This window comes from Centruroides sculpturatus, unplaced genomic scaffold, assembly GCF_000671375.1.
Source record: "Centruroides sculpturatus isolate CEXI.00-Female unplaced genomic scaffold, Cexi_2.0 scaffold1498, whole genome shotgun sequence".
In the NCBI taxonomy this organism is placed as follows: domain Eukaryota; kingdom Metazoa; phylum Arthropoda; class Arachnida; order Scorpiones; family Buthidae; genus Centruroides; species Centruroides sculpturatus.
In genome coordinates, this window is record NW_019385781.1 from 98,685 (window position 1) to 112,194 (window position 13,510).

General features: G+C 30.5%; 1 protein-coding gene across 1 annotated transcript; it reads right to left on the reverse strand.

Annotated features, from left to right (window-relative positions):
* Positions 1 to 4,566: 4,566 nt before the first annotated feature.
* On the reverse strand, positions 4,567 to 11,388 carry LOC111642084 (patched domain-containing protein 3-like). Its single transcript, XM_023388356.1, has 3 exons — positions 10,728 to 11,388; positions 6,263 to 6,577; positions 4,567 to 5,825 (listed from the first exon to the last, which is right to left on the reverse strand). Exons 1-3 carry the CDS (start codon positions 11,386 to 11,388, stop codon positions 4,567 to 4,569), a joined length of 2,235 nt encoding a protein of 744 aa, XP_023244124.1.
* Between the last annotated feature and the right edge of the window lie 2,122 nt (positions 11,389 to 13,510).

Sequence of the window (13,510 nt, forward strand, 5' to 3'; positions counted from 1 at the left end):
GATTTTTCGCATTTGATTCCTAGTTACACATTCAATGTGTCACTCTCAAACAGGTAAGTAAGTCCGTGGGAAAGAATATAATTATATCCGTAGCGATCTTTTTTTTTCCAAACGAAATTTTTGAATAAAATTTTCTTTTCAAGTCCGACCTCTCACATCACCCCAAGCTTTCCAAAATCGTGCTTGTTCCCAAAAGAGCAAGTTTAATTTTCACTTTGTTGTAGGTCTTTTATTACAATGGAAAAATTTCTCTTTCTCTCTGACAAATTATAGTAACATTAACAAAATGTCGTCATTAACAATAGAAGTGTTAACAGTAGAAGTGTTAACAATGGAAGTATTAACAATGGAAGTGTTAACAATAGAAGTGTTAACAATAGAAGTGTTAAGAATGGAAGTGTTAAGAATAAAAGTGTTAAGAATGGAAGTGTTAAGAATGGAAATGTTAACAATGGAAGTGTTAACAATGGAAGTGTTAAGAATGAAAATGTTAACAATGGAAGTGTTAACAATGGAAGTGTTAAGAATGAAAATGTTAACAATGGAAGTGTTAACAATGGAAGTGAATGGAAGTGTTAACAATGGAAGTGTTAAGAATGGAAATGTTAACAATGGAAGTGTTAATATAAAGCGGTATGCAAGTTTACAGACGGTTTTTTGCGTTTTTGCGTTTTTGCAGGTCCTTGCAGCTAGATTCTAGATTACTTAGAAAAACAGTCTTTTATATATAAAAAACATTACATACAAATAAAAACCCAGAGAAGTGGGTTCTTGCAGCTAGTTAACTAATAAAAAGAAGGTTTCGTGGTTGCTTATTGTACTCTTTTGCTTTCGCAGTAAAATATTTTATAAATAAAACAAATCTAGCAAGGAATTGCGTAACTTTCCCGATTTTTATGAGATTTTACTTTCAAAATAACATTTGTATTATCAATAAAAATAAGTAAAATTGTATGTGGTGCCATCTGTTATGAGTTTTTGTAATAAAAAGAGTTTATATTTTTAATTATTATCAAATAGCAAAAGACATTAATTTAAAAATACAGATGAGTTTTATAAAACACTGTAAATACTAACAAGTATAATCTTTCAAACCGACTCCTTGCAAGATATGACACGTGACCTTCCTGTATCTCTTACTGAAGTTGAACTTTCACATTCAGAATTTAATTAATAGCATCAATGCCTATTATATAAAAGCCACCAGACCAAATTTCGTTTACATATTCACACATATATTTACGTAATTTTTTCGCAGTTTTTTGATTTTTTGGGTTGCGTGAAGATATGCAAAAACTCGGAGGTTCAAATTTGACACGCTTCCCATACTTTCCCTTATGTATAGAAAACTAAAGGCAAAAAAGTAGTAATTGTTAATGTATAATAACCTTTCGAAAAAAAAAGCAAACGTTTTCATTTTGTACCTCTAATTCTCTATTTTTCAGATGCAGAATATGTTTTAAGGTATCTGAAAATTTGCAATGTGCCATTGGAACAGAAACTAAAAGTATTTGTTGTGAATAAGTAAGTTACTCTACTGATCTAAGTTTAGAATTTATCTTATGAATTTTTGTTTTTCATGTAGATTTTTCATTTTATGAATAGAGTCGGCGAAAATTCACTAAGTCTGAAAATCTGTGGTTTCTACTACGTTGACAAAAAAATCCCTTCATGGTAACCGTGTCAATTTATTCATGTTTTAACACAGATAATATTAATATTAAAACTCTTCTATTTTCAAATGATGAGTACTTCGTATTCTGTATTCACGGGACTCATGAAACTGAAAATTATGTCAAATTAGAGAAAAGTTTGCTAAAACGTTTCAATTGAGTTGTTGTACAACGCTACAATAAGAACTAATAATATATTTGAGCTTTTTGAATGAAAATATAAGTAAATACTCATAAAAATAGAATTATTTCGAAATTCTGTTTATACTGTGTTTGTATACCGACCAGCAACAACATTCTAACATTCTACTTTATATGATATTGATGTTCACAGGTCGAGAGATTACACAAAACGTAACTAAAAATATTTATAAAATAGTCTAAAAGTAGTAAATTTTCCACATGTAGTATCCTAGAGCCATACAAATATTTCAATCCACTACTTGTAGCTTAATCTTGCAACTGTCTTTAACCCTGTTATAGTTTATTGGGGATTTCCGACACTTTAACGTTTTAAAAGTTGCACTATTCATAGATTTTGCGACTAATATCCGTTTCTTCTTCAGTAGCTTCATGATTTTATGTAAACAGCATGCTCAAAATTTACTATGGTGCTGCGACAACTCCTGTAGGAGAAAGGCGACATTTCTCAGCTAGATTTTCAAATATTTCACAGTGTTAACCACGTTTTTTTCAGAATTCAACAATATTTATCTAGCTTTTTTTACTTTTAAAATAAATGTAATTCGAGTACATTTATTACTTATAATGTAAATTGGTTTTTTAATCCAGAGTACTATAGTAAGTTTATTTTAATTAGTTTTATTCCTGTGCAAATTCAAAATGGCAATACAATGAACTTTGATGATTTGTGGAATGCTGAAGGCACAGGTATTGAGGTATTCAGATTGATCATGTCATTACAACGCTTTCGTTTCCTCTTACGCTGCCTAAGATTCGATAGCAAAAAGAAAAGTGGAAAAGCTCGCTACAATTACAGAAATTGTTTGAAATGTTTGTTGACAAGTGTGACAAAAATTACTTTCCATCAGAGTGTGTTACAATTGATGATATGCTTCCGACTTCCTGGGGTAAATCTAAACCTCCCTTCAAATAATATGTACCAAGCAAACCGTTCAAGTATAAAATAAAGATACAGGTAATGGCTGATGCAAAAACTTATTATGTTTGTAAAATAGAAACAAATGCCGCAAAACATCATGATGGCCCGTTCAAGATAGATAATTCGGCCATTGGTGTGGTATCAAAGCTCAGAGATTTCAGGATCAAGTAGCAACGTGACGTTTTCACAACTAGTGCACATGTTTCCCGCTAGTCAAAATGCTACTCCATATCCATAATTTGAGTTCATTGAGCACACTTCGAAAAAACAAGTGTGAAATTCGTAAGGAATTCTTAAATACAAAGAATAGACGTAATTATTACTGTATGTTTGGTTGAACAGAAAAAATTACACTGGTTTTATACAACCCGCAGACTAAAGAAAAATTTTGTTCTTCTCAGCAAAATGCAACAAAATTGACCCAAATTCTGTTGATTAAAAAAGACATGAAATTATTAACTTCTACAATGCAACGAAAGGAGGCATTGATATGATCAACCAGATGACAGTCATGTATGGCATTTCAAGAAATAGCCGTCGTTGGTCCGTGACAGTTTTCTATACTCTTCTGAACATCTCAAACATAAATTTCTACATCCTATATCTGCACTACCAAACTACTCAGAATAAACTAAATTGTCGCAGCTTTATCAAAAACATGGTATGCAACTTATAGATGATAATCTGAAAAAGAGAATGTAAAACATACGTGTGAGTAAAAATCTCAGGAAAGGGATAAAAAAATATTGCCAGCTTGTTCAATGCCCTGACAGCCTCACACACTACATGTAACAAAGAGATGTGCATTTTGTCCCAGGTCAAGCAATCGTAAGGTAAAAACAGTGTGTAGCGAGTGTGGAAAACATGCATGTAAAGAACATAGCAAGTTGCTTGTCAGTTGCATTGAGTGCAAAAGTACAATATCAACTAATGAATTAGAGTGACAAGGATGCTTTAAAAAAGCAATTTAGATTTCTATTATTGGTTTTATAGAAAGATCTAATGTAATGAGTTTTGGTAAATGTTGTTTTTTATTGTCTTACTGTATTTCTGTACTAATTTAATATATAATCGCCCTTAAGTGTAATCATATATATAATTATGCATGTTTTTACCAAATAAATGAGTAAAACTTTATGCATTTTTACTTATATGTTTGATTTGAGAAAGAGTCTCCATATTCACTAACAACAAAAAATCTAATATATTCATTCTGACATCGTTTGGTTTATTTAAATATATCTTTCTTAAGAGATACAATAATTTATATCCTCCGACAATTAAATATATATTTTTTTCGATGAGAAAATTTTAACATTATTTAATTTAAAAAAATTTATCCATAAAAATTATTTTTTTTCAAGTCTGGGCTTTCACAGACGTCTTGAAAAGTGATTTGTAAAAACTAAACTATTCGAACGAAAAACTACATGAACTCAATTTTAATTGTATGTACTCGTACACAAAGTTAAACAGATGAAAACTACGTGTAAAAGCAATAAAGTAAAAGATTTAATTGAACGAAAACACAATAAATATAATTAATTATATCCATTTATTCAGATATTATGTTAAAAAAGGATACAGATTAAATCACATTATATAAGTGATAACGAGTAACAACAGACCAATTAATATATGATAACAGAATTAAAACATTATATCTATAATACCTATAACGGGATAATGGGAAATATTCGAAAGATCAATATAAGTTTTTGTCTGCACTAAATAAACAATACAACCGGTATATCTACTAGTAGTAATTCATTACTGATCCATATTTAATTCAACAAATCTCTCTGTTACTTCTGTGAAATTTGCTTTTTGTTTGAAACAAACGAAAGAATGTAACAACGAAAGAACAACTGGAGTAAAAAATAAAGCGTGAAAAGCAGTTTCCATTGTGATTAAACAAACAACTTTCAGAAATGTAAGGATTCCGTACGAATCTTTATATATGAAAAGTATTCCTATAATAGTCGACAAAGTTCCTTGAATTATAGGAAAGCTAACATGATACAACGAATCCTTCATCTTATCCTTCGACCTTTTGCAATTTGACGTCACAAAAGCATACGCAATATGAGCCGGATAATTAACGCAAAATCCGACGCACAGAATCAAACTCGTCAAGGATATTATATCTAAGTTAATTCCCCACAAGCTCATGTAACCCAATGTTTCTATCGTAATAGACACAACACAAATTGCCACTACAAGAGAACAAAAGATGTTCGGAATCACACTGAAAAAAACAATTGCCATCAATAACCCAGTCATCCAAAACAGTTGTTTAGCCAAGCTGTCGATGATTAGTCCTTGTTCTACTAAATTTGCAATTATAGAATGAATAATAACCGGAAAAGATGCTTCATCTGCGATTTTAAAAAAATCATTCATTGTAGCAATCTCAATTTCTCTGTTATGTATATTTTTCGTGACAACAAAAAATCGACTGCATGTAATCTCGGATCCATCCGGACTGAATACCAAATCGTTTAAAAATTGCTCGGTTGGTTTAAATCGTAGAAAAACTCGAAGCCCGTCCATGAAATCATCTTTGTTCGACATGTTGTAACCTGTTAAAAAATATCGGGTAACTGGATTTTTCTGAAATTCTTTGTAATATTTCAGCCAGGAAACAGTTAACCGTGAATCGGCAACGTGAGGGTGAGATTCAAATCTTCTAAGGAGATCTTCCACCGATTTCTGAACGTTTTCGTCGGAATAATCGAGTGTTCTGTTAATGATTATGTGAATAGGAAAAGAATATTCGGTGAAGTATTCGTAATATATTCGAGTACTTCCGTATATTTCTGAATCAAATGAATACATTTTCTGAAATTCTATTCCTTGTTTTAGAAAAAATACTCCAAAGCATCCACGCAATAAATTGATTAAATACAGAATCAATACAATCGCTTTCGTTGGGGTATAGGAAAGAATATCTCCTAGTTTATCTCTAATTATTCTCATTAAACATTCTTCATGTTTTTCGATTCTTTGAAAATTTTCTTTTTGATGTGCTGAAAAAGAATAAACATGTCAATTATGTGAATAATATACTCGTATAAACCGATGACATCTTTACATCTTTACTAAAGATTGACAAACGTGAAAACGTTTATTGTATTAAGTTAACTTAATGATAATTCTATCGAGATTTTTAAACAAAATTTTCAGAAAGTAAAAATTGCATGATAATTCTTGTTGCTTGTGTCTTAACTCTAAATATAATTAATATAATTTGTAAGTAGAATTACGTTCTACATTGCAGAACAGTTTCTAAAACATATAATAAGCCTATAAGCTATTAAGCTAACAATACATGTAACTATAATTCATGCCGAAGATTACAGGAAATGACGTTAAATATTTGACAAAAAGTATTGTCAATGAAATCATCGTATACTAACGTACCACAATTAACTATAATCTAAAACTGATAAGTTTAGAAAATTACCACACGCTTTGAATGTAATTGGATGAAGACTTTTCTGTTCTCTGTATCCACTCAACGCCATACATCCAACGAAGAAGGTTATTTGAAATACGTAAGTGAAGAATATGCAGGTTGCACAGTAAATGCAAAAGATTTTTACGAGAACGATTGGTGCTGTCATTCCAACAAAATACGAAAACAAATTAGTAATTGACGTCAAGGTGATTGACACCCCAGCTGCAGCAAATGTGTCTGCCATTCGCTTTTCTACAAATTTATTGGAATCAGTGATCCTCCAACTGGCAATCAGCACGAAACTGTCATCCACTTCGGTAACTGTAACATAATAAAGCACTCTTATTAGGGATTGTAAATTTACTGACTTTCTCATTTAACGGTAATTCGGTAAATGAAAATTAAAATACCAGTCTACCGGTAAATTACCAGTAATTTTTTTCTAGAAAAATAAAATTAAGGTGATAAAAATATAAGTAGTTTTAATTTTCATTTCACATTTTTTTTTATATCAAAGATATGAAATAAAAAAAAATTAAAGTGTTATTCAAACAAACTATAATAATAACTTTTAGAAACAGAAATAAAATATTACAGAAAATTAAAAATACAACAGAAATAATATACAGCAGGGGTGTCCAACCTTTTTGTTTCTCTGAGCCGCATTGGAAGAAGTCAAGGAGTTTTGGGCCACAAGAATATATAATATATACTTGTGGCCCAATATACAAGTATATTTAAAAATTAGCATGTCTAGATTATAATAATAAGTATTAAAACTTTATCAAGAAAAAGGATATTTTAAAAAATTACTTTTACAGACACCTTCAATTTTTACTTAGAAATAGATAAATTCATTTATTATAAAAGAGACAAACGAAAATTTATTTGAAAAACACAAATATTTGTTTTATTTGGGTCTCTAATTAATAAAAAGCGACGAAACGCCATTTTAAAATGCGTTTTTATTCAATTAATATAATTATAAATAATATGTAGCCGAAAAAGCAGTCAAAGCGCCAAATGATATTTTTTACGTCAAACCAAAAAAAGTAGCCACATTTGGCCCAATGTAGCCAAATCTTGCAACGTTGGAAGAAATACTAAATAAAGCTGGAGTTGTGAATCAAAGGATTATAGACCCAAGTGCGGGGAAAAAGAGGCAAAGGACAAAAGATAAAGAAGTGAAAAAGGTTGAAAAATTACGGGTCCATATTTGCTTAACAGAAGATCTATTTAACGTTTCTCACTACTACATCTTTTGTCCTTTCTCATCTTTCCCTCCTTTTCCCAAATTTGGGTCTATAATCCTTTGAGTCACAACTCCAGCTTTATTTAGTAATCCTTCCGCATTCACACATCTCCAAGTATTTGAAAATATTTTCTTTCCACTCAAAAATAAAATATGAATAAAGGTTTACGGCTTTGCGTAATTTTTTTTTCGAGTTTATGCCATTTAAATAAATAAATAATAAAAAATTAAAACATTTGTCGGTTTTGTTTACACGTTTATTGGACCGCATTGGAACTTGCCTTGGGCCGCATGCGGCCCGCGGGCCGCGGGTTGGACACCCCTGATATACAGGGTGTATTTTTTATCTTGAGACAATGAAGTAACTTAATTGGATTTTATTATTTTGGAAAAAGGTATAGACAAAAGTTGTAGGGTATCGAGATACCAATTAATTGTTGACTTCATATGTGATCTTGACCTTGACCTTCAAGGTCAAAGTTTGTTTTTTTCAATGGAAACACATATTTTTGACTCAGGAAATAGAAAGAGCAGGAAAGTTCACAATCGAATGTACCTTTGACCTTATTGTCAACGTCAAATGTCAAGATTATTTTAAGGTTAAATTACAAGCTTTTTCTAATGGGAAGCCATACTTTTTATTACTGGAATAGGCAGGGTGGTATAAGTTACATTTTTTGATGATCTTATTACTTTGGACTTTAAAAGCAATCACTACTTTTTGCACTACCAATGAATAACGGTGTTGGTGTGGTAGTTTTATGCTCGCTTTGAAGTGCTTATTTTCATTGAATCTCCTTGCCTCTTACTATCATGGTCATTGTTCTTGGTGAGTCACTTTAATTTTTCCCATTGTTTGAGATGTTGGTTTTGGGAAAAATTTTATAACAAATGTTCGAAATGATGCCCTTCAACATTAATGAATTTATTGAGCCATGCTTACAATTATCACACTGAAGATGACCTTCAGAAATAAAATTTGGAGTACTCAAGGTCATGGCTGATTGTCAAATTTCATGTTGTTTCCTTATAAATGTAACTTTTATTTCCCTGCCTATTTCAGTAATAAAAAGTATGGTTTGCCCATTAGACAAAGCTTATAATTTTAACCTGAAAATAATTTTGACCTTTGACCTAGAGAAGGTAAAAAATACATCCGATTGTGAAATTTCCTGCTCTTTCTATTTCTAGGGTCAAAAATATATGTTCTAATTGAAAAAAACAGACTTGACCTCCGAATGACCTTCAAGGTCAAGGTAAATGTCACATATGAGGTCACCAATTGATTTTTTTTTCAATACCCTACAACTGTTGTCTATACCTTTTTTTAAAACAATCAGATTCAATTAAGTTATTTCAATGTCTCAAAATAAAAAAATATACCCTTATATACTTAATACCATCTTATTGATTACCATTTTTTAAAAACTAACTTCTCAAGAAACTTAAATTATTTATAGTCTTATCTCATAATTTTGACCTTACTTTTGTACAAAATAATCCAGATCCTGGGATAACCCTTACTGATTCAACACTTGTTCTATGAATTGCCATTAAATAATCAAATACTATTTGAATATATTTTCCCCACACTGTTTTAGGCAGAAGTATTCTAATTCTTTTTTCACTATTTGTTTCCAAGTTTTTGTTTTTTTTTTTCTTGTGGAACTGACACGTTTTGAAATTCTGTTTTTTGTTTGATAACGTCATAGAGTTTCTGCTTCATTGATAATTCGACATTAGGAGTAGAAGTATCAATATATTTGTTATCTGATTTTGAATTGGAATTTAAATCAAAACCATTCAAGTGACTCTGACTACTATCAACAATAATCGAAAGTATTTCAACAATGCTTTTGATTATTGTTGCTTTACTGTTTATATTATAATTGTCATAATTTACTTGACCCCACAAATCCAAATTACAATCTGTCAAATAGTGTAATATGTCTGAATTAACAGTCCCTTCTCTCCTTCATGCTATATATTAATACTTTTTTCAGTTTAATGCTTATAAATGTATTTTGGTTGGTTAATTCATCCAACATAAATTTTCTAAGTAACATAGGCTACATATAAACTAGTTTTTTCATTGAAGAGTGTTTCAACGGCTAACTTAATCGGTTGCAGGCTTAAGAGTATATTTGGTGGTAACTTTATATCTCTGTCATTGAAATCTAAGTCCAATTTCAAATCTATTAGACTATTTCGGACAGCAGCTTTAAGTAATAAAAATCCTTTCGTTATCTTTAGTAAGCTATTCTACCTGGTTCTACAATCTATAATTAAAGAAAGTTCTTTTTCAATAATTTCTTTGATATATTTTTGTACTAATGTATTTTTTGTTGGCGATTTTCTAAAAAGTCTTACTAACTGCCGTATTTTTCTAATTAAAGAATTTAATTCTGCATTTTGTAGAATAAGTTCGGTAGAGCCAGTAGTTTCTTGGTTTATTTCAAAATAATCGTATTCAATGTCCGAATTATTAGAATCTAAATCAGAATCTTTACTAAGTAGTAAGTAGTAAATTAGCATTACATTCATCATCATCCGGTACATCTAATGTGCTTATATTGTAAAGAACTTTTATAATCTCAATTTGCAATCCATGTAGAAGAGATATAACTGATGGTTTTTATTGAGTAATTTAATCGTTTTCATCATGACGGCAGCTCTGCTCGATGTTATGCACACAATATTTTTACAATTTATTTTCTATTAATTCTGCACATACCTCAGCACGCGCAGGTCCATAAATTCGACAAAATTCAAGATTCCAAAATTTACCATCATTTCCATGAATAATATTTGTATTTAATTAAATTAAACACTTGTTAGAAATAAAAAAAAATTATTTAAGAATCAAATTTTAATGTTATTTTACAATAATATTGCATTAATGTCTTGTCATAATGTGGTGTATTCAAAATTGCTATTTATTTAAAAAATACGTGAAATATTTACGTATTATTATGTTTAAATATTTAAAAAAACATTTACTTTCTTATATAATATTTTCTATATAGAAATTTCTAGTGTGGATTTTTCATTTACCGATTAAAAATTTACCGGTAAGTTTACCGAATGTTTTTTGTCAATTTATCGGTTAACCGATAAATCAGTAAGCCGGTATTCAATCCCCTACTCTTATCATACATTTGTTCATTTTAATTTAATATATAATAATAAAGTTTATATCTAGCACCAAGAATGGAATACATATATTAGTGTAAGCGTTTTCCATTCCACAATATCCCAGTAATCCGAAGGAAGTGACGATTGCCATTCCAGCAGAGAAAACACAGGCTAATCCCATCCAAGGTTTGCTTCTTAGAATATTGTGACTCATGAGTGCCGTAATCGAAAAAACACAAATAAACAATACACAGGCTGCTATTCTGTATCTTAAATCGTAAAGATATGTTTTAATATCGTTTTCTGTTAACCAAAATGAATCGATAAATGGTTTGATATTTTCGAAGTTATGATTTTGTATTCTTTGATATACTTCGGCCACCGAATTATCTCTAAACTGAATGTTTTCTTTATCAGTTCTGTCAATCAGGTAAACAAATCGGACGGCTTGAAGACGTTTGACATACTCATTTTCGTCTGTCGTAACGCCTCCTAAATTCATGATGTACGTTTCGTAAGAGTAAGTTAAATTATCGATGTCAAACGGATATTTGAACTTTTTCTTCCCAGTTAAGAAGTTATCTGCATCGGCTATAATTTCGGAAAATGAGTTTTCGTAACATTTGTTATGCACTTTAGCGCAGATATCACCATATCCAATTGTTCCATTAAACATTTCGATGGTGCAATTTTTAACTATTGAGTCAGCTATTTGTAATTCTTGGAGAATTTCTTTTTCTAACATATTTCTTTCATTTCTACTTATGAAAAATAACATTACCCAATCGGAAACTTGCGTAAATCTTATTTCATCAGAAACTGATGCAGTTTTCCACGTTTCTTCAATAAATATCTGTGTAGATAAGACATTACCGCTATCGGCTTTCAGACTATCAATTACATTTTTTTTATAATGAAGCTTAAAGATTCCGTCTATTGAACCAAGTGAAATTAATATGGGAATGATTATGAAGAAGTATGGATGTGTTCCAATCAACGATCCTAAACGTTTAAAAACTTGTGATAATTTTCTTCGAATAATGTCTAACTTCATTATTTCACGATGTTTAGTGCTAAAAGAATAAATAGGCTATATCAGCCATATAATTTTTAGATACATCTTTAATTTTAAAACTTATAAAATAATAATTTTAAAGAGCCCACTCTACTAGAGAGAGGATAAGTATCACCTTTAGTCTAAAAAAAAAAATTTTATCAGCTTAGTCTGGAGCGAAGATTGAATATGCGAACATTTCTTTGTATATCTATTGACAAACACAAAAAAATTCAAATAATTCTGCGCCCTTTTATTGGTTATTTAAGGTCAACTAATCATTTTCTGCCTGGTGATGTCTGATTATAATGAAATGGTAGATTTTATGCTAGTCTCATAAGAAATAACCGTGCTTACTTGTAGTAATAATGCATCGACACAGTTTTAAATTAATAATAACGAGGATGAGGCTGAAGTTTTAAACGCGAAAACGTGTATGTCGGACGTTCAGCGCTACTTTCCTATAAGCCTAGAAATTTTACAATGGAGTTTAGAATGTCGAGCCTTATTCCACTGACGTTCCAACCGCCATTGTGAAACTTCTAGCCAGCATTGGACAAGAAAAAAGAAAAACTTTCGAAGACAACTTGTAAACTAATCTGTGAAATTACTGACATTGACCAAATTATATTAGCATTGTCACCAAAATATACGGTTTTTTGTAAACACTTGTCTCTTTCTGCCACCTTAAAACCGCCACCCCCATACGAATTTACCATAGTCTACCCTGATGGTAGAAAATATACCTTCTTAATCGGCAAGCTTACAGTGGTTTCCGAAAAGTGAGATTCTAAGTCTTCAATCCTTACCAGTTCAGCGATCTTACAGTCGTGTCAGAAGGTATACTTTAATTTAAGTCTTACGATCTCCGAAAGTACGCTGACAAAGGTATTTTGGCCATAACACGTGGGTAAGAAAAATGGAGGCAAAGGCAAGTGCGGCGCGGTCTCGTTACAGGAGCGGAACTCTTTTTTTCTCTGTTTTTGAGTCAATAAGAAATGGTATAAATACTTCTTATAAGAGAATGGTTCGATACCTCGCCGATAACTATTGCAACAACCTCTTATACAAAAGCACCGTCTTCAGAAAGTAAGTATTTTTATTTGAAAGTTTGTCTTTAACAAAAAGTTTGGCTTAGACCTGACTCTAGATAAAAGTAAAACTTTCAAAAAATTCACAAGTTTGAGATCAAAATATATAAAAATCAATTTAAAGAGGTGGAAAAATTCGATGTAATGAACGACCATTAAGACAATTGTGTAGATGTATGTCTTTTAAGGATTTAGTATAGATCATTGACTTATTATTTTAACATATACATAAAATTTAAAGGTAACTATTTAACATTATTATCATTTTAATATGAGTAATTATTGATTTCGAGGCATTTGCGGTAGCCAATGAAAATCTCTGTTCACGGTTTATATCTATCATATGAAAAACAAATTTTAAGGAACTACAATCAGAGGTTCGTTTTCTTACAGTTTAATATTCTACTCTCTTAATTATATGTAAATAAATACCCAGTATTATAAATTTAAATGTAAAGAAATTAATTAAAATTATACTGTAATATTATTGATACTAAGTTAATACAGTTGACCCCCTATAAAACGTGTTCATATAATACGGATTCGTATATAACGGCGATAAACTTGCGATTGTATTTGTATAAATGTTACCGCTAAAGCTCGAAAACTCGTTAATCTGCAGATTACCTAGCTAATCTGCAGATTAACGAGTTAAAGTTGCTAAAATTGTTCTATTTCTCAAATTACCTACCGTGTTTCCCCGAAAAAAAAATATATATATA

Coding starts and splice junctions, on each gene's coding strand:
- LOC111642084 (XM_023388356.1), bottom strand. CDS start 11,388: ATGTTAGAAAAAGAAATTCTCCAAGAATTACAAATAGCTGACTCAATA. Junction 6,578..10,727: donor AAACGCTTACACTAATATAT/GTATTCCATTCT, acceptor ATTATGTTACAG/TTACCGAAGTGGATGACAGT. Junction 5,826..6,262: donor AATTACATTCAAAGCGTGTG/GTAATTTTCTAA, acceptor ATTCTTTTTCAG/CACATCAAAAAGAAAATTTT.